The sequence below is a fragment of the Setaria viridis genome, chromosome 9 (assembly GCF_005286985.2).
Source record: "Setaria viridis chromosome 9, Setaria_viridis_v4.0, whole genome shotgun sequence".
NCBI classification, from domain to species: domain Eukaryota; kingdom Viridiplantae; phylum Streptophyta; class Magnoliopsida; order Poales; family Poaceae; genus Setaria; species Setaria viridis.
In genome coordinates, this window is record NC_048271.2 from 52,710,989 (window position 1) to 52,729,099 (window position 18,111).

Consider the following 18,111-nt stretch of genomic DNA (forward strand, 5'->3'; position numbering starts at 1 on the left):
CTCGCGTATGGAAATGGCCTGGGTTCGAACAACATGTACCTGTATCTATCTAAACACAAGAAGCATCCGGGAGTACAGTAGCTGGCCTTATACATATCACGTACTAGATCTAGATGTGCTCCAACATGTAAACGGATACACTGGAGCTATGTTAATTTTATTTACATAATGGAATCGAAGCTTTTAGAATAAAAGCTGATAAATGCGGACTATTAAGTGTATACGGGACTGATCGATTGTTCACATGTAACCATATGGTTGACATATAATATATATACCTCCCGTTCTAAAAAAATATATATATACCTCCAATCAAAAATACCAATTGTATTGGACATGGCACGGTTTATATAACAAGTAACTTTTGATTACTTTATTTTATCTCAAAACAAATCTAATTATCCATATTACATGCGTTTTCAAGCTAAACATCAAAAGTTTTTGGTTGTTGTACCTCTAAAAATTTGATCAGACTTTTTTTTTTCTGAAACGCATCAAAAAAGACATGCATGGCAGTGTGCATTTCTGGAAAAACGTCAAGTCGTCGGCCTGCAGCAGAAGTCGTCTCCCAAGCCGGCTATGGCAATATGTAGATTTTCGAACGTATGCACGAGCGTACTGGAGATGCTACCTGTCGGGTGTCTGTATGTGACCGCTTCTTCTCCACTGTGCGGCACAAATTCATTATTGTCACATGGCAACAGTGTTTTTATTTTGTGAATTGTGATGTCCATTGCAAATTACTCTCCAAAGGGTGAAGGTAATAATAAATAAATAATCTATGGTGCATTAGAGGTGACAGTAGTGCAGCTAGAAGCTAGGTTGTCTCGTAATTACTTATATAATTTATTAATTTGTGTATAGAAAAAATATTATGAATCGCAAGGCACACAACTGAAATAATGGTGTAGTAGTGTGGTTTTATAGTCCTAAAAATTTACCTTATTAAGGTAGGAGTAGTTATGAACGAAATAACCACATCAGCAAAGGTCAAGCAAACACTCGGGCCAACAAAGAAAAAAAAAAGCTAAGACGCACGTGCGAGAGACACATCAAAGCCCAAACGACAGTGCACACGGCCCAACTCCCAATTATCTCATCAACTCGATAATATCTTGGCTTGCGTTACTGATCTCGGGCACGATATGAACACGACGTGTATCTCTGCATGCAGAGATGCAGTAGGCCATCGCAATAACAGAATCGAATCCAATCCCGTCGAGCCGGTGAGCCCATCCGATCCCTCCCCGATCCCATCGTCCAGCGGGAGCGCCCGGAGCGGAGGCCACGCCGCAACCACATCTCGCCCTCCTCTCGCCTCGCCTAGATCGCCGTCGTCTCCTCGATCTCCTCGGATCCTTCCCAACCTAGCTAGCCTCTCCATCCCGCCCCCGCCGCCATCTCTCCCCAGCTCGCCACACGCGCGTCCTTCCCTCACGATCCGCGTTGAAAGCAATGATCGCAGATAACTTATAGGGCTGGGATACGACGTGCGTCGTCGCCAACGGCGGCGGTCTCGTCGCGAAGCGGAATCTAGTTGTCGGTCGAGCCCGATCCGCTCGATCGATCGAGATCGAGATGGCTGGGTGCCTGTGGCCATGTGCGACACCGGAGGTTGCTGGGGTTGGGGCTGGGCACAAGAAAGGAGGGTTGTTCCGCACCAAGCCTAGAACTCCTCCGGAGGTGGTGCAGTACGTTGCCGAGCTACTCACCTACATCCTCAACCACAAAGAAGGTTTCAGCGGCGGCAAGCGCGACTCCAAGCTTGAGCTCAAGGTAAACACGTGCCTTTCCTGGGGTGTTATCCATATATACTTGTTATTTTCTCCTCAGAAAAGTGATTGCGAATATACGTTACAACTTGATGTGATATGTACGGTGGATACTCAGTGGGGATTTAGTCGTCTATCTTTTCTGTTCTTGCAAGCTCTTTTGCTGCTAGCGTCAGTAACAACCTGTATGGGAGCAGTTCCACTCATGAAGATTATTTCACGTTTACAACGGGGACATCTCATAAGGAGAAATGTTTATATCTCTCTTTTCTTTTCTTTTCTACACATGTGGAGGTATACATATTTCACGGTTGTTTGAATTGGACTTCTATAGACTAACAAGATGAACACCAACAATTAATATAGGGAAAAAGACATGTTCATCTTTTATGTATATTTTTGTTTGTCGAGCCATGATTAAAATCATAAATGTTTGATCTTAGCATGCTTCAAAAAGTTAGAAGTGAGACCTTTGAGTATTTACCAAAATGGTTGTATACAATCCTTTATAAAAGGGCATTATATGTGGAGTAGCATATAACTTCATAGATCTAATAACGAAGTTGAACATGCAGTTCATTAAGTATATTTATCCTAATGCATCGTTTGAGGATGATTATAGGGGTTTAACCTTTTATGCAAATTGAAATAACTACTTTTGCTTTTACCTTGTCTGTTGTTAGTTGAAATATCAAAACTTGAAGTTTCATCATCATAATAATAAATGACATTTGATTCTCAAAGTATTGAACAAGCTATTAAATTCACATTTTTACTGGCCTGCAGACGATAGAACTAAGCAAAAGTATCAAGGAGATGAAAACCATTCTCTACGGTAATGGTGAAGAAGATCCTTGCGATGAAGCTTGCAAGCAATTGACTAAGGAGTTTTTCAAGAAGAACAATGACATGTTTCGTCATATAATTATTTGCCTTCCACACTTGGACTTGGAAGTAAGCCAATATACATATGTTTTGAAAAATATTGCAATTGATTCTTTCTAGTCAACTGCACCAATAATTAATGACATTATATATGTAGTTACTTCTAAAATAGTTTTACTTTTTCTTCAGACACAAAAGGATGTTACTCAAGTAATTGCAAATTTGCAAAGGCAAAGGGTTGATTCAAGATTGGTTGCCTCTGAGTACTTGGAAGCTAACTCGGATCTTCTAGATATTTTGATGTCTCGGTAAGGATATAGTTAACTCATTATCACCTCAATGACTTTAAAACTTTTTATGATTGAGTATCAAACAACTATAGTATTAAAATCATATATAATGTATTGGATCATTTAGATATTATATATGTGTGTTTATTTATGTTTATCATATTTTAAAATAATAATATGAAGTTGATTGAACATGCTTGAAGGTACGATAATATGGACATTGCAATACATTATAGTACTCTCTTAAGAGATTGCATACGCCACCAAGTTGCGGCAAGGTAGGTGCAATAATATTCAATGGTAGTATATGTTTTAGTCTTTGTTTAATATTTATCAATGATTATTTTGTAGGTACGTTTTGGAATCTAAGCATGTCAGGAGTTTCTTTGATTATATACAGTTTCCAGACTTTAATGTGCAATCAGATGTCTTTAAAACTTTTAAAGTGAGTATGTGTATACCTTTCAGATTAAAAATTAATATTGTTTAGGTTTTACATTTTCTAAGAATGTTACAATTTTATTAAACTTCATGTTGTATTTGATGTGGATTGTATTTGTTTTTTAACAGGAACTCATAACACGGCACAAATCAACTGTTGCAGATTTCTTTTCCAAGAATTATGATTGGGTAAGTGCATTATCATTGGTTGTGTTTCTTTGTGTATAATGTAACATAAAGCGGAGTGTATATCAGTATATGTGACTTGACTTAGCTAAGAATATTTGTATTACAATTAATTGTGATATCTTACTCAAACTATATATCTATCAGTTCTTTGCGGAATTCAACTCGAAATTGATATTACCTGCTTCCAACTATATAATCCGAAGGCAAGCTATTCAGGTATGTTTCTTTCATCTTATTATTTAGCATCATATATTTACTTTTGATATTTCTTGCCATCATATTCAGTTAGCACACATAAATTGATATTCTGTTCTACTTTGATTTTTTTTCACATTATTCTATTGATCTCATCCTATTTGTTCTGTGCATATTCAGCTCTTGCGAGACATTCTTCTAGAAAGGTCAAATGCAGCAGTAATGGTGCGCTATGTTAGTTCAAAAGAGAACCTCATGATTCTAATGAACCTTCTAAGAGTAAGGTTTATCTTGGTTTTTTAAGTTAGCTGCTCAACCGCTAGCATTCTTAGTACTTTGCGTGTACCTAAATGTGCTCTCCCAATTTAGAATTTGAAGCTTGTATACTTATCTGACCTAGCCTATTATGTTTCTCATTGCAAGGATCAAAGCAAAGCTATTCAAGTAGAGGCTTTCCATGTCTTCAAGGTACAACATAAGTCGACTTCCCTGTCTTTCCTTACATACTGGTGTAAGCTTTTATTTTCATTGGCTAAGTTAAAAAAAAATGTTTGCTATTAGTTGTTCGTCCTCAACAAGGAAAAGCCACCTGAGATCTCCGCTATAATGCACACTAACAGAAACAAGCTCCTGAGGTTCTTGAAAGACTTCACTGTTGACAAAGGTAAATCTGCCCCCACCATTGTTTTTCTGCACCTGATGAACCAAACAAACCATGTTCTGTATATATACTAATCCACGAGCAATTTCATCTGTTGTTGGATGCAGAGGATAAGAAGTTCGAGGCCGATAAAGGCAGGGTCATCTCAGATATCCTAACGCTGGCATTGAAAAGCAGATAGATACTTGGACGCGTCGTCGACATGCAAAGTAGCTAGTGACTCTCCTTCCGTATGTTTCTTCATAATTTAGAATTGTTTGAAGCTGCTGATGCCTCCCAGCTCGTTGATTTCTTTGGGCTGCTGCGTGCATGTGACCGCGCAGCACGTGCAGTGCAGCGCAGCTTGTTTCTTCCCACTGTCATATTTTACTTGTACTAGACCTGTTGTGGCGTTTGCTGTTAACTGCCTCTTGTGTCTGTCATGCGTGTGTGCTGTTAATCCGTCATGCACACAGTGATTTGCCTTCGGCTGTGGGCCGCCGGCCTGCTCTGCGGCGGGCGAAAGCGCACAGATTATCAACGGGCCGGCCCATCAACGTTCACAGGTAGCAAACGTAATTGAGAATCTACTGCACAAATATCTCACCATTCGGCCTTTTTGATGGCTTTGTGCTCATAATAAATTTAAAATGATAGCCATGTGGGTCATTGCTCATTAAGTACAATCCGATCTGCTCGAAATAAGCACCTGAAGAATTCTGACCAGCCGGCGATTTTTTAGTTTGGCACATGATAGTTCGCACACAGCTTGGTGAAAATGGAGACTGGAGAGATTATATTTGATTTCAGATTATGAATGTACAGGTTACACCGGCATATGATCCATTTTGATTGATCACTCCGGGGGGAAGAGGCATTCATAACACTACTCTTCCGCCGAATCAAAAGATAGTAGAGACTACTAATTAAGCGGAGAAGAGGCCGTCGACGGCGGCCAGGCCGAGCCCGGTCTTGGGCTCCAGCTCCCTGAGCTGCACGGCGACGTTGACCCTCACCCCGGACGCGGCGGCCGAGGCGGACTCCACCCACGAGCTCCACACCTTGGCCACGGCCCCGAAGTTCCTCCTCTCGCCGCTACCGTCCGCCTCGCCGCTGGCGCCGGGGGCTCCCCGCTTCACCCTCTTCTCGAACTCCTCCGCCACCAGCAACGCGATGTCCGCCATGGCACCTCTTACTACTGATGAACGCTTGGAAACACTTGCTGCTTTGCTTTGCTGTGGATGCTGTGATGAGTGGCTCGGCGGGCCGGGTTTTTATAGCGTGGGCGCGGTGGTGAACAGGCAGGCAGGCGATTGTTGCCTTGGCTTGCCGGGAGCTCCGTCCGGATAAGCATCGCCTCGTTTCTTTTTGCCCTTTTTGAATGCTGCTGTCGCGTCGCCGGTTTCAATTCTAATGGTGGTGGGGGCGCGCGCGACGCTGGTTTTGTTTAGGACGGAGGAGGAAGAGACCGTTTGTTTTCGCGGTGATTCGCGGCCCTGTCTCTTTCTGTGGGTCTCCCATTTCAATCCGGTTGGCCGGCGGTAAGGCAAGGCGGCAGCGACGTGCAAGAGAGGGGGGGGGGGGGGGGGGGGGGGGGGGGGGGGGGCGCACTGCCGCTGCGTGTTGCACGTTCTGTAGCACCACCTCCTCCTGTGTCAGCAATTTTTTTTCTTTCTTTTTGACGGGGTCTGTCTCAGCAGTCAGCATAACACTTTATCGGTACCCTGTCAACGATGAAAGCAGGGGTGATAATTTGCCACGCTTGGTTACGGTCTATGAAAACGGGAAGATATTCATCAGGGAAGAAGTGAAAGAGATTTCGGGGAAGATATCCTTTCACGTCCTGGCGAGGAGACGTCTCCATCTTGTGATGATGCGATGCGATGCGAAGGTAAACAAACAGTCACATGTAACATGTTGCATGTCCGCGCGCGTCACGGTATCTTTCTCTTGGAATCTGCACATGCTCGTGCTCCCTGTGTGCGTTTCCGCGGCGCGGATGAGCGACCGCGAGCAGTCGGCTTGCGTGATTGATGCTGCCGATCTTCCTCTTTCTAGACTGTTCCTAAGCTAGAAACCGAGGGGCGGTGCTGGGACACCTCACTTGGGTGCCTGTCGGTGCTTTCAACCATAAGGTACACGGTACTAGTATTATAGGGGACTTGGTTGAGGTTTTCTTTCATAAGCACGGCCTACTTAGGTCATCAAGATGACAAATCCAGACCTTAGCTGAGTCATCAACTCATCATCTTATCATTTCTCTCGGACGGCTGGGCTACCGAGCTGCATCGTTGAGATTATTCTAAACCATCGGCATTCGGCAGGAAAGACGACCCAACTTCTCGAGTTAACCGTCCACAGAAACAGCGAATCTCATAGCTGAATTGCAGAGTAAACGACCCCGCAATTCAGGGGGTGCAGTGTGCAGTGACGTGTGATCAGGAGGGGATTTGCGGCCTGATGCCATAAAGATGCCATCTTTTCCTCCCGCACCACAAAAGCCAGAAAACCATGTGTGCCGCGTTGCCATCCGTCCCCGGTATTCGGCCACGGCAGCGGGTCTCTGTTTCGTAAGCGAAGCCAGAAGCTTAACAAAGTTTCTGCTATAATTAAGCAGATTTGGTTCACTCCAACAGCGTGACCTTTATCATCAAGCGTGCACGCCAGAACAACAACACTCTACTTGGGAGAGAGAACTGCACGGATTCTTCAATTTTCAACGTACCCGTACAAAGGTCGCTGTAAGCTGTTCTTTTCGTAATCACAAAAAAAGAAACCGAGGAAGCACGTTGATGGGCACAGCCTCACAAGTCAACAGTTTACAAGACCTGATACTCTATGCAAACAAAAAAAAGAACCCGCTGCATGTCTTCAGGGGTTTACACGGTATGCCAATTCACCGGGGAGATTATACATTTCTACCACACGTGCCTGGGAAGCTCTTCGGTGTATTGTAGGCTTCAGAGGTAACCTTCACCCAGGTTCCGAAACTGATCTGAACAGGAGCCATGTCTAAACACTGCAGATCATAAAGAAGGGTCCCAGACAGCCTACAGAAACGATGGAACGGATACTTCTCTCATGAATCACTGCACAGAATTTCGGTGAAGAGAGTGACTGCCTCCTGCAGGTACGATGACTTGCGGTCATCAGGGACTGGAGCGTTCAGCATCGTCTGGAAACATCCCATGTGTAGATTCATTGCTTCGCCTGGGGCGTTCATGAAAAGCTCACATAGCTCCTCTGCCATCTTCGAGTAGCATGCCCTGCCATTATCGACACTGTCAGCAAGCCCGGCGTGAAAATATTCCGAAAGAAAACCTAAAAGGATTGCAAACACTGTGCTGATGAATTCAAAATAGAGTTAACCAGCCGAACTTTGAATAGTTAATATAATAAAAGTGGATTTCCTCAGGTAGCTTGAGTTTGCATAAGCTTATATGGAATTCAGTTGCAACAAAGGGACCAATTCCATTAAAACATGAACAGAAGCAAATGATAAAGCGGAGATTGGTTCTTAGTTTCTTCGGTGGTGGATCTGTTGTATATTGAAGAATCAAATGTTACCTTGATTCGACAGGTAATTTGCTTCCCCATACTAGTAATGAATCATTTAATCGGCCGAAGAAACTTTTGCATGATTCATTTTTCTTCTCAAGTGGATCCTGAAAGATGAAGTAATGCTGCTTTCATTCACATATCTTCAAAGAAATGTTACAGTAGCTGAAGAAAGGGTTCATACCAAATCATCCATTGCACTTTCTTCTTGCATTGAGTTCTTTAGAATGTAGAAATCAATATATATTCCGGCACCAAGGTCCCAGTCAGCAATTTCAGATTTATGATTCTCCAAGGCACTTGTGATCTCCCAGATCTCCTGATGGTTTGCTGAACCAAATATGGAGAAATAAATTGATTTCATACTAATATCGCAGCACCAAGAATGACATGTTTATATTGAAAAAAAAACAGAAGGGAAATGAAAAGGACACCTCCACCAAGCATATAAACAAATAGATAATGAAGAGAAAAGGAATAGTAAATTTATTGAACAAGCTCAATTTCTGGTAAAGTACATTTATGCAAGTTTTCAAAAAAAAAAGCACAGTTATGCACAGGAAATATATTGAATCAAGGTATTCACTAAAATATTTGTTCAGTGCACTGTAAAGGAAAACTTACATGACAGAAACATAGTATGAGCAACAGAGGTCATGAAAATAGTATGAGCCTTCTTCCAATTGCCACACCGAATATAATTCTCCAGTGCACCCTGACGATCTCCATAGTATTCATGATAAAGAGCCTGTATATAGAGCTCATTAGCTAAACATGCTTCATGTGTAATGTTTCTATTTTTAACCAACTGGCATCACAAAATATTTGCAATGCTTTTTAAGGGCCACATACTCAGCAAATATGAGCATTACATAATTTGTGATAAGCCAAAAAAAACACTCACCAGAGCTTCATGCATCCATTCTTCTGGTATACCAAGTTCCACAATGTATTGCCTTTGAGCGTCATCTTTACTCCATGACTCACAATACTGTGACAAAACTTCCCTGATTAACTTCTCATGGATGTATGGGGCGTCATCAAGATATGGCATGTGTAGAATGACATAGATAGCCCAATGGCACTTCCCAAGACAAAGTAATTGATAAACAAAACTCAAATCCAGCAAGTGAAGATCATCTGAACTGAAAGCACCAATAGCTTCCAAAATTGAACGTTGATGCCATATCATATGATAGTCCAAGGGATCGTATGAAGATGAGAATGCACTGAACATAGTTTTTAGCAGCCCAAACTTCTCATCTTGATTGGCATGAAGAAGCATTAGGTAAAAAGAGATATCAAAACGGTCACCTGGGGACCACTGAAGTGCTTCATCAAGTGGTCCTTCATCTATATATACAGGAACAGGGTAGGGAACTTTGCCCTCAGTAAGGAGATGGTAATAGGAATGAATTATAATATCAAGGGATGTATCAGGCTGTAATTGATACCACATGATCAAACCAAGGTACCTTTTCCAGTCGATTGGTGAATCTAGGAAAGCAGCCTGTATGTTACCAGCAAGCAACTCATATACCTTCAACCTGTCTTCCTCGATATAATTAAAATCCAGGCCATTCATTTTCCATAGATCCAGTTGTTGAGAAAGGTCAGATCGATTTGACATTGATCCACCTGCCTGACTTAGCAAGATAGCCAACCGGACATCACCCCTTGAGGCAGCAACTTCTGCAGCTGAGTCCAATTGTCGACCAGTCAAAAGAAGAAGAATAAGCTCCAAGTACCTGGCATCACTTAAGGAACCCACCTCGCCTTGCACCCGATGGCAAACACTGTCCTGCAACCAATTGCTAAAGTCTGCTCTCCTAACCAAAGGGAGTGCTTCAAGATCTATGTTGACAGAACCTTCTTTCCTGTCTAAAACCATGCCTTCCTGACCATCATCTCTTGTGGGCTCCAACTGGTTTCCATTTGCTCTTTCTGAGAACAAGACCCTAATTAACTCCCAGACTGTAACTTGATGCATTAACAGCACGCGCGAAGACATAGATAAATCACTGATTTCGAGCTGCCTTTCAATGATGTCAATATATGACCTGCAGATGTCTGGCAAAACCAAACGATTTGCCACAACTTTCTGAAGCTTTAGTCTGAACAAGTCAGATTCAGTCTCCAGAAATTCATGATCAAGACTCTTGTGGAGGTCCATTGGATCAGAGAAGACTAGTTCTGCTAGGTCCTCCTTAATCTTGTTCTTATCATCACGCACAACTTTGTCACTTGCAACTTTCTCTATGTGAATAACCGAAGATAGGCCAGTTCTTGGACTATTGACCAGACTACCTGAATGAACAAGCATACCATTTGGTCCCCAACCAACACGAAACGATCTACCCATTAATAAAGCAGCATCCACTACACAATTAGTATACATTTTTCCAGCAACAGGAGTTTCTTGCTCAGCTTGAAGCTTAAAGCCTTTAACCTTGGTCATTTTCACTGGAAATCCTTTGTTTTGCCCAGACATAAGCATACCCTGAGTCGATGGACCAAGCTCTGAAGAATTCATACTGTATTCCAAAAGAGCGAGTGGTTCTTTCCGAGCAGGCATAGACCTCCTGCCAACCTTCTGAGAAGACATGTGCAAGGGTGAGACAGACCTTAACCTTGAACCTTTACCACTTGAAGTGGGTGAATCAACATTCATCCTTTCTCTGCTAAGGTACCTCTCATCAGATGGGAACCCATCCTCCATATATTCATCATCTTCCTCGTTGTAAAACATAGCCATCCTCATTTCTTGCATCTTTGCAGGGTCAAGCCCAAGATGAGCAGGCAATGAATGTGAAAGCTCCATTTCGTAACCATTTGAAGGCAGGTCTCTTTCTCTTAGTTCGGCAATTGGCTGCCGAACAGCTGCCTCATCCATCACAGCATCTTCTTCCTCCTCGTCCACAAGCCCAAATCTACTAAAATGATCAACCTCAAATTTCCATTTACCATTCACTGGATTGAACGAGAGAAACCTAGAACCTTGCTTTCTTGCACGACACCTTAGCACTTCAACAAGGATACTGGGCTCCGGAAGATCCTTTAGATTCAGCAGCAATGACACTTCCGCTGCTTTATTTAGGCCATGCCCTACAGGCGGCTTACCAGTTTCATCCTCATAAACCACCACAGAATGTTTGTCAAACCTGACAATATCATTCAGGTCAATCCCCCTCACATCAGTGTTGCCCAGGAACCTAACCTGCCCATATCCAGCCCTCCCGATGACAAAGTTCGGAACCCTGCTGCAGTAGCCAGGATCAGCCTCCTCCCTCTCAACCAGCTCATCGATCGACGGCCTTGTGAAGTACTCGGAGGAGCGCAGAACAGGGAACACAGTACCGGCGGCCATGGGTGATGATGAGGTGATAACCCAGAGTCAGCAGCCGTGAGTGAGGGATCCCTGCCGTGCTCCCAAGTACTTCATTGCTCCATGCCCAACTAGCCCTGCTCCACAAAAATGGTTCATGGTGAGATCAGAGCACATGCCAGGGCCTACTGAGTGTCAATGCTAGAAATAGAGCCAGGGAGTGCTAAGTAATGACAAGCTAAAAGTTTCACAGGATTCCAGTTAAGCTATATACAGGAATCACTACTCCAACAAACCAATGCAGAAGTGACATACACAGATGACACGAAAGAGGGGAACTCAAATGGCTTCCAAAACCCCGGATTAGCAAGAACACCATCCATACTGAGCTCAATATGCTGTCTTATTTGCTCAAATCAGTTGACTTTAGTCGCTAACTTTTCTCAGAGCCAGAGGCACATATTGAACAGCATGTCTCCAACTAACTGAAATCCTAATTTGTTACTCGTGCAGAAATAGCTGTTGCGAGCTCGTATTACGAACCGTGGGCGTCGCCGCGTCGGCCGGCGAGAGGGGGAAACAGGGGAGGTACCGAGGGAGGACGCGGCAGCGTAGATAAGGCACCGGCGACGGCGAGTCGGCGACCGCGGGACGAGCCGAGGACGTACTTGCGGTCTGCAACCGACCTCAAAGAGGGGAGGTCAGCGAGATCCCAGTAGCGGCGGCGGCGGCGGCGGCGGCGGTGGTGACGAGGACGCACGGGTGGCGGAGGGACCCGATCTAGGGTTTAAGGAGGAAGGAGCCAGGGAGGGGGTACGAACGGGAGAGTGGCCGAGCAGAGGCTGCGATGCGCAGCGGGAACGCCGACGAGAGACCCACCGGGAGGATGCGCTTCCAATGCCGACGACAGACCGGGAAGATGGGCTTCCAATGCATGAGGCTTGGGCTGACTTTTTTTTTTGAGATATCGGGCTGACTGTCTGGTTGCGGTATGAGATAATTGGGCCAGCCCGTAACCCACATATCCAGCACCGGGCCTGAGTCCAACTTCTGTTTAAATCGAACCAGAACATTTTTTAGAATGGCACTTTTTACCTCTAAAAAGAAATATTTTTAGAGCGATTCTAACGAATGAATTTTGATTTTGAGACGAGAAGACAGCAGGTTTGAAGAACGAGCTAAGTGACGAAAATCACTCTTGGAAAAAGGGAAACATTACAGTTTGATGCCAAGTGTTCTCTAACAAGTACTCCCTCCGTTGTCAATTTGCTATACACGCAGGTATTACTGGACTTTGCTAGCCGTAAATACTGGAAAATGCAATTATACTAATGGGTAACAAGCTCGCTTGCTCGCTACTCCCTCCTCCAAATTATAAATCATTTTAATTTTTTTTAAAAGTCAAACCAAAATTATAGAGAGGATCACAGAAGTTTATGGCACCGGATAAATATATTATTTAAAAGTCAAACCAAAATTATAGAGAGGATCACAGAAATTTATAGCACCGGATAAATATATTATGAAAATATATTTAATGAAGAAACTAATGATACTTATTGATATCATGAATGTTAATGTTAGTATTTTATTGTATAAATTTGGTCAAATTTGATATGCTTTAACCCTCCAAGAAAGTTGAAATGACTTATAATTAGGAACGGAGGGAGTTGTAATTAGGAACGGAGGGAGGGAGTATTATTTATTAACTAATTCAAGCCGGACAATACATTCTGAATTTCTGATATTTTCTTCCCCTTCATTCATTTATTACTGGGGGTTTCTATTTCGCCATGACACCACCAGAAGCACGTCAACCAGGAACTTGCCCATCAAATCACTCGCCTTTCGGTATCAGGCCATGCATCTTGCGGTCGCAGGAAGTGTTGGTTCGACGCAGAAGCATTCTCAATTCAGAGACCTGACATTGCGTAGTCCATGGCGTCCACCAAGAAGTCTGCGATAAACAACGTTTCTGTCAGTTTCGTAGTTTGTACGCACAATGCAGTAACTGAAAGTTTTTTTAACGACTGGAGAACGGTTCGAACCTGCATCATCCTTTGAAAAGCACATTGGTGGTTTTATTCTGAAAACGTTACCATGCAGACCGCCTTTCCCAACTAGTATCCCGAGATCTGGTTAACAAAAAATTACGGAGGGAAAAAACTGTCAGGTCATGTGGTTATCAATATACAACCATGGGTCCATGGCTATAGAGAGAGTAAGAGCTGGCACCTTTGAGTTTCTCAAACAGTTCGGTAGTTTCCGCCTTGGCAGGGGTCTTCTCCTTTCTGTCGGTAACGAGTTCCACACCAAGCATGAGTCCCCTTCCTCTAACATCACCTATGACTGACACCAACAAGACGAATTGTAGCTCAGTAAGAAAAGTTCAAATTTTCAGAACAAATGGTTAGCAGAAAAGGTTGGACCAGAGAAAGACTAGATGAACAGAAACGGAGATTTGAAAATTTTACTTTCGTGCTTCTCTTGAAGTGATTTTAGACGCTCCACCAAGTGAGCTCCAACATCAGCACAATGTGCCTGGCGTTTCTCCTTGTCAAGAACCTTAAGCACAGCTAACCCACCAGCAGAACAAACAGGGTTTCCACCAAATGTGTTAAATTGGATTTTTTGAGACAACACACTTGCAATCTCAGGAGTTGTTACAACAGCTCCCAATGGTAGACCATTGCCGATTCCCTGAAACATTGGAAACAACAGAAAAGGCACATTACTATCTGGAAATATAGTTTTTTTTCCCAAGTGTCTAAAGGGGCATGCTTGCATGTCAGAGTACTTGATAACCTTTGCCATTGTTACAATGTCTGGAATGACACCTTGTGTCTGGAATCCCCAGTAATGACTTCCAGTACGACCGAAACCACTCTGAACTTCATCAGCAATACAAACGCCACCAGCCTTCCGCACAATGTCATAAGCTAGCTTTAGGTATCCTGGAGCTAGTTCAACAGCTCCTCCAACACCCTACATCCATGACAAGGAATCAACAAGATTTTTGACATGCACAAGTTATTTTGGAGTAATACCCAAAGACTCCTATGAATGGACTGTTCAAAGTTTATACCTGAAATGTTTCTGCAATGAAGCCTGCGACCCTTCCTGAACTTCCATAAGTTATATGTTCTTCGACTTCCTTGGCATAAGCTGCAGCATCAGACCCAAAAGTCCCCCGGTAAGGATCAGGGTTCATGACATGATGTATTTCACCCTGCAAAGTTTAGATGAGACTCTGATCATTAATGAAATAACAAGGGAGAGACAAATTACTAATGACTAAGAATCACCTTCTGAAACCACAGTGACTATTTTGTCTCGTTCTCATTATGACAGCAGTTGTTCATATAAAAAAGGCAATTTAACCAAGCTAGATGAGGCGTATGATGAAATTTTGATCTAATAAGCATTGTGATGGAGTCAATTCTAGTAGTAGACCATCTCTAAAGTGCATTAACTGATTATGCAGTACACAAACCTGAGGAATGGGATACTTCCACGTCTGCAAACCAGTCAATCCTATAGTTCCAGCACTTCCACCATGATATGCATTTCTGAGCGCAACCATACTGAGATTCCCACTATACAGCCGGGCCATCAACATTGCCAATTCATTCGCTTCAGTCCCAGAATTGACAAAGTATGCAACCTGTGGCATCCCAAAGATGAAGCAGTCTCCCACTATTAGATATGTAACTGAAATGATGTTCGTTATGACCACACCCAGAGACAGTACTTTACCTTTAGATTGCCGGGCATTTTGGAGGTGAGCGCCTCTGCAAACTCAACAATGGCATGATGCAAGTATATGGTGGTTGTGTGCTGGAGCAACTTGGTCTGCTCCACCACAGCATTGACAATATCCGGATGGCAATGGCCGCACGACACTGTCACGATACCCCCAAAGCAATCGAGGTATCTCTTCCCATGCTCATCATACAGATACTGCATTTTCCCCTCCACAATGTTGAGCTGTCAACACAATGAAATGAATTATTCAGTCACCGTGTCATTTAACTGTCATCCTGTCACTGTCTCATCGTCTACAGAACAAGACTACGCGGTGGTTGTTGTGCTGCCAGAGTTCTTGGCGTGATCAGTTACATGGTGAAGCTAACACATGGAACAAAAAATTTCTCCTAGAGATTAGTAAATTGGTAACGTGCCAACAGGACACTGCTGTGATCAAAGATCAACCCATGTTCAACGCAACTCCCAACTTTTTGGAACATCAATTTCATCGCACGCGGAAAAACAACAGTTCCAAAGAAGAACAGCTCGCACTGAGACAGACACGATCAACATCTAGAGGAGCTTTTACCGGCTTCTGGTAGTAGTGGAAGAGCGACGGGCCGAGGACGGCCTTCCTCTTCTCGAAGATCTCTGCGCCGCCCATCCCGGCGTACGGGCGTGGCTGGTGGTCGAACGGCGGCATCTCCGGCGGCGTCCGCGACGGCGCCCTCTCGGGCGCCGCCTCCGACGAGACCAGCCGCCGCAGCACCTCCGCCGGGCACCGCCGGCGGCCTGCGGCGCGAAGCAGCGAGGCGGCCATGGACGAACAAGAACAACCGGGAATGGAATCCGAACTCTGAATTCGCCGGGCTGGTTGGTTGGATGAGGAGATAGGGGGGCAATGCGAGTGGGATCAGCACGCGAGGGGGGAGGGAAGGATTAGTGGGTGGCCGCCGCCGCCGCCCCCGCCGCAGTGGCAGTGACGTGGCAAAGGTCCAGATTCCGATAGGGACGCATCTGGCGGGATCTTTATCTCCCTGACGTGTCGAGGCGTGTACTCCGTCACTGGCAGGTGCGGCCACTGCGCCGGGGAACAGGGTTGGTGGTGGCGTGTAGGAGTAGGAGAGTTGTTCGAAGTGGTGAGTCACGTCGTGGACCGTGACGAGAGCCTCTTTCGGTCTTTCCCCGTGGCGTGAGGATGTTTTTTCCTTAAAGAATGTTATCTTGGTACGGCTCCTAATCCCTGCCGGGCAGTTATTCAGGCCGGCTCCTGATCCCTGCCGGGCAATTATTCAGGGCCTGCTTGCTGCAACCCGTTAAAGTTTAACATCCGTCATATCGGATGTTTATATACTAATTAGAAGTATCAAATATAGACTAATTACAAAACTAATTGCACAGTTGGAATGTAATTCGCGAGACGAATCTATTAAGCCTAATTAGTCCATGATTTGACAATGTGATGCTACAGTAACCATTTGCTAATGGTGGATTAATTAGGCTTAATAGATTCATCTCACGAATTAGCACAAGATTCTGCAATTAATTTTATAATTATCTCATATTTAGTTCTTCTAATTAGCATCCGAACATCCGATGTGATACTGTTAAAGTTTAGCACCGCATATTCAAACACCCCCTCAATCGGTGATGGCTCACGCACGCTTGGATGGTTCGTATGCTTGGATCCGCCTTGCTCGTTCTCTCACGCACTTGAAGATTACGCCTTTGACGAAGCCAATTGCCTACATGAGCTCCCCGCGTCCCTTCCGTCTTCTAGGGATGTTTGGATACGAAGTGCTAAACTTTAACAGTGTCACATCGGATGTTCAGATGCTAATTAGAAGGACTAAACATGAACTAATTACAAAACTAATTGCAGAACCTTGTGCTAATTCGCGAGACGAATCTATTAAGCCTAATTAATCCATCATTAGTAAATGGTTACTGTAGCACCACATTATCAAATCATGGACTAATTAGACTTAATAGATTCGTCTCGCGAATTACACTCCATCTGTGCAATTAGTTTTGTAATTAACGTATGTTTAATACTCCTAATTAGCATCAAACATCCGATGTGACGGGTGTTAAACTTTAACACCAAACGGGCCCTTCAGGTCTCCGATGTCTCGCGGTGGCGTACTACTACGAGCTCGTTTGGATCTTCAGCGATGCTGATGCATTACGACTTGGACGATGCTGGAAGCCAGTTCCCGTTACTCCGTTAGCTGCTGCCTTTCGGCAGTTCAGAGTCACTTGAGTCAGTTTGGATTTTGCTGAGCATGGATCCTCCGTGGCTCTGTTTGGATATTGGAACCTCGATGGATTGCTAAGTTGGATGCGGGTGGAGTTATCCTGCAGACAAGCTGAGGCATCAGGTAAGATGAATCTCTCAACTGTCAAGCAGCACAGTGAAAGATGATACATCAGGCGTCGCATGCACACGGTCCCTGCACGCGCCTGTGAGGTTGTGAATGTTCAGAGAACTCGGTGCGTCAGCTGTCGCCGAAGTTCTTCAGAGAGTAACGCGCGGCCATGAACGCTAGACATCTTTCCCGAACCAAAATGTCTGGCATCTACATTTGTCCATAGAGACAGCAGACAAATCAGGTGATTTATGTCACTGCTTATCTGTTTCATACATTCAGGCGTTGGGATCCCTTAGGCATTAGTCAATGCAAAAGCTGATGTTCTGAAACAGGCGTCCAGACTGCAGACTCTGGAAAACCACGCACGGGGTTGTGAAGTCTGTACTGAAGCATTGTTGCAGTACAATTTTTTCTACGAGCTAGCAAGCATGGTGGTGCTGGACGTAAAGCACAGCAGCGAAGCATCTGTCCCTGCGCGACCTCCCGTGTGGTTTCAGTAGCATGGATTAGGCAGATTTGGAGATGCGGCTGCCAGCCTGCCTCTCTCTCTCCTCTCCCTCCAAAGAGACAGTTGGATCGGTTTCTGAAAATAGAATCACGCGACCCATCAGGAATTGGGCTACTTGGACACGTATTTGGGCCCAACGAGAGTATCGGGCGGCCCGTGCACACGGGCTCGGTCGCGGGGGGCTAGCTA

The 18,111-nt window shown here is 44.3% G+C and overlaps 4 protein-coding genes across 5 annotated transcripts; 1 reads left to right on the forward strand and 3 right to left on the reverse strand.

Annotated features, from left to right (window-relative positions):
• The first annotated feature begins 1,045 nt into the window (after positions 1–1,045).
• Positions 1,046–4,836, forward strand: LOC117840046 (putative MO25-like protein At5g47540). Its single transcript, XM_034720498.2, has 11 exons — positions 1,046–1,776; positions 2,559–2,726; positions 2,847–2,965; positions 3,151–3,225; positions 3,299–3,392; positions 3,518–3,577; positions 3,722–3,793; positions 3,953–4,051; positions 4,196–4,240; positions 4,334–4,436; positions 4,541–4,836. The coding sequence occupies exons 1-11, from the start codon at positions 1,579–1,581 to the stop codon at positions 4,612–4,614; spliced, it is 1,107 nt and encodes a 368-aa protein (XP_034576389.1). The 5' UTR covers positions 1,046–1,578; the 3' UTR covers positions 4,615–4,836.
• Positions 4,837–5,185: 349 nt separating this feature from the next.
• LOC117839343 (uncharacterized) lies at positions 5,186–5,793 on the reverse strand. The gene has a single exon (XM_034719647.2). The coding sequence runs from the start codon at positions 5,594–5,596 to the stop codon at positions 5,339–5,341; it is 258 nt and encodes an 85-aa protein (XP_034575538.1). The 5' UTR covers positions 5,597–5,793; the 3' UTR covers positions 5,186–5,338.
• Positions 5,794–7,095: 1,302 nt separating this feature from the next.
• Positions 7,096–12,174, reverse strand: LOC117835957 (nuclear pore complex protein NUP96). 2 transcript variants are annotated; one of them, XM_034715295.2, is made up of 6 exons: positions 11,888–12,174; positions 8,875–11,432; positions 8,595–8,718; positions 8,155–8,300; positions 7,980–8,077; positions 7,096–7,678 (listed from the first exon to the last, which is right to left on the reverse strand). In XM_034715295.2, exons 2-6 carry the CDS (start codon positions 11,335–11,337, stop codon positions 7,492–7,494), a joined length of 3,018 nt encoding a protein of 1,005 aa, XP_034571186.1. In that variant the 5' UTR covers positions 11,338–11,432; positions 11,888–12,174; the 3' UTR covers positions 7,096–7,491. The 2 variants fall into 2 exon arrangements, with proteins under 2 accessions (XP_034571186.1, XP_034571184.1); XM_034715293.2 differs by having other exon boundaries at positions 11,839–12,174.
• Positions 12,175–12,971: 797 nt separating this feature from the next.
• On the reverse strand, positions 12,972–15,955 carry LOC117835958 (alanine--glyoxylate aminotransferase 2 homolog 1, mitochondrial). The gene is made up of 9 exons (XM_034715296.2): positions 15,632–15,955; positions 15,052–15,282; positions 14,789–14,959; positions 14,381–14,524; positions 14,101–14,280; positions 13,770–13,995; positions 13,531–13,644; positions 13,344–13,430; positions 12,972–13,252 (listed from the first exon to the last, which is right to left on the reverse strand). The coding sequence occupies exons 1-9, from the start codon at positions 15,860–15,862 to the stop codon at positions 13,209–13,211; spliced, it is 1,428 nt and encodes a 475-aa protein (XP_034571187.1). The 5' UTR covers positions 15,863–15,955; the 3' UTR covers positions 12,972–13,208.
• Between the last annotated feature and the right edge of the window lie 2,156 nt (positions 15,956–18,111).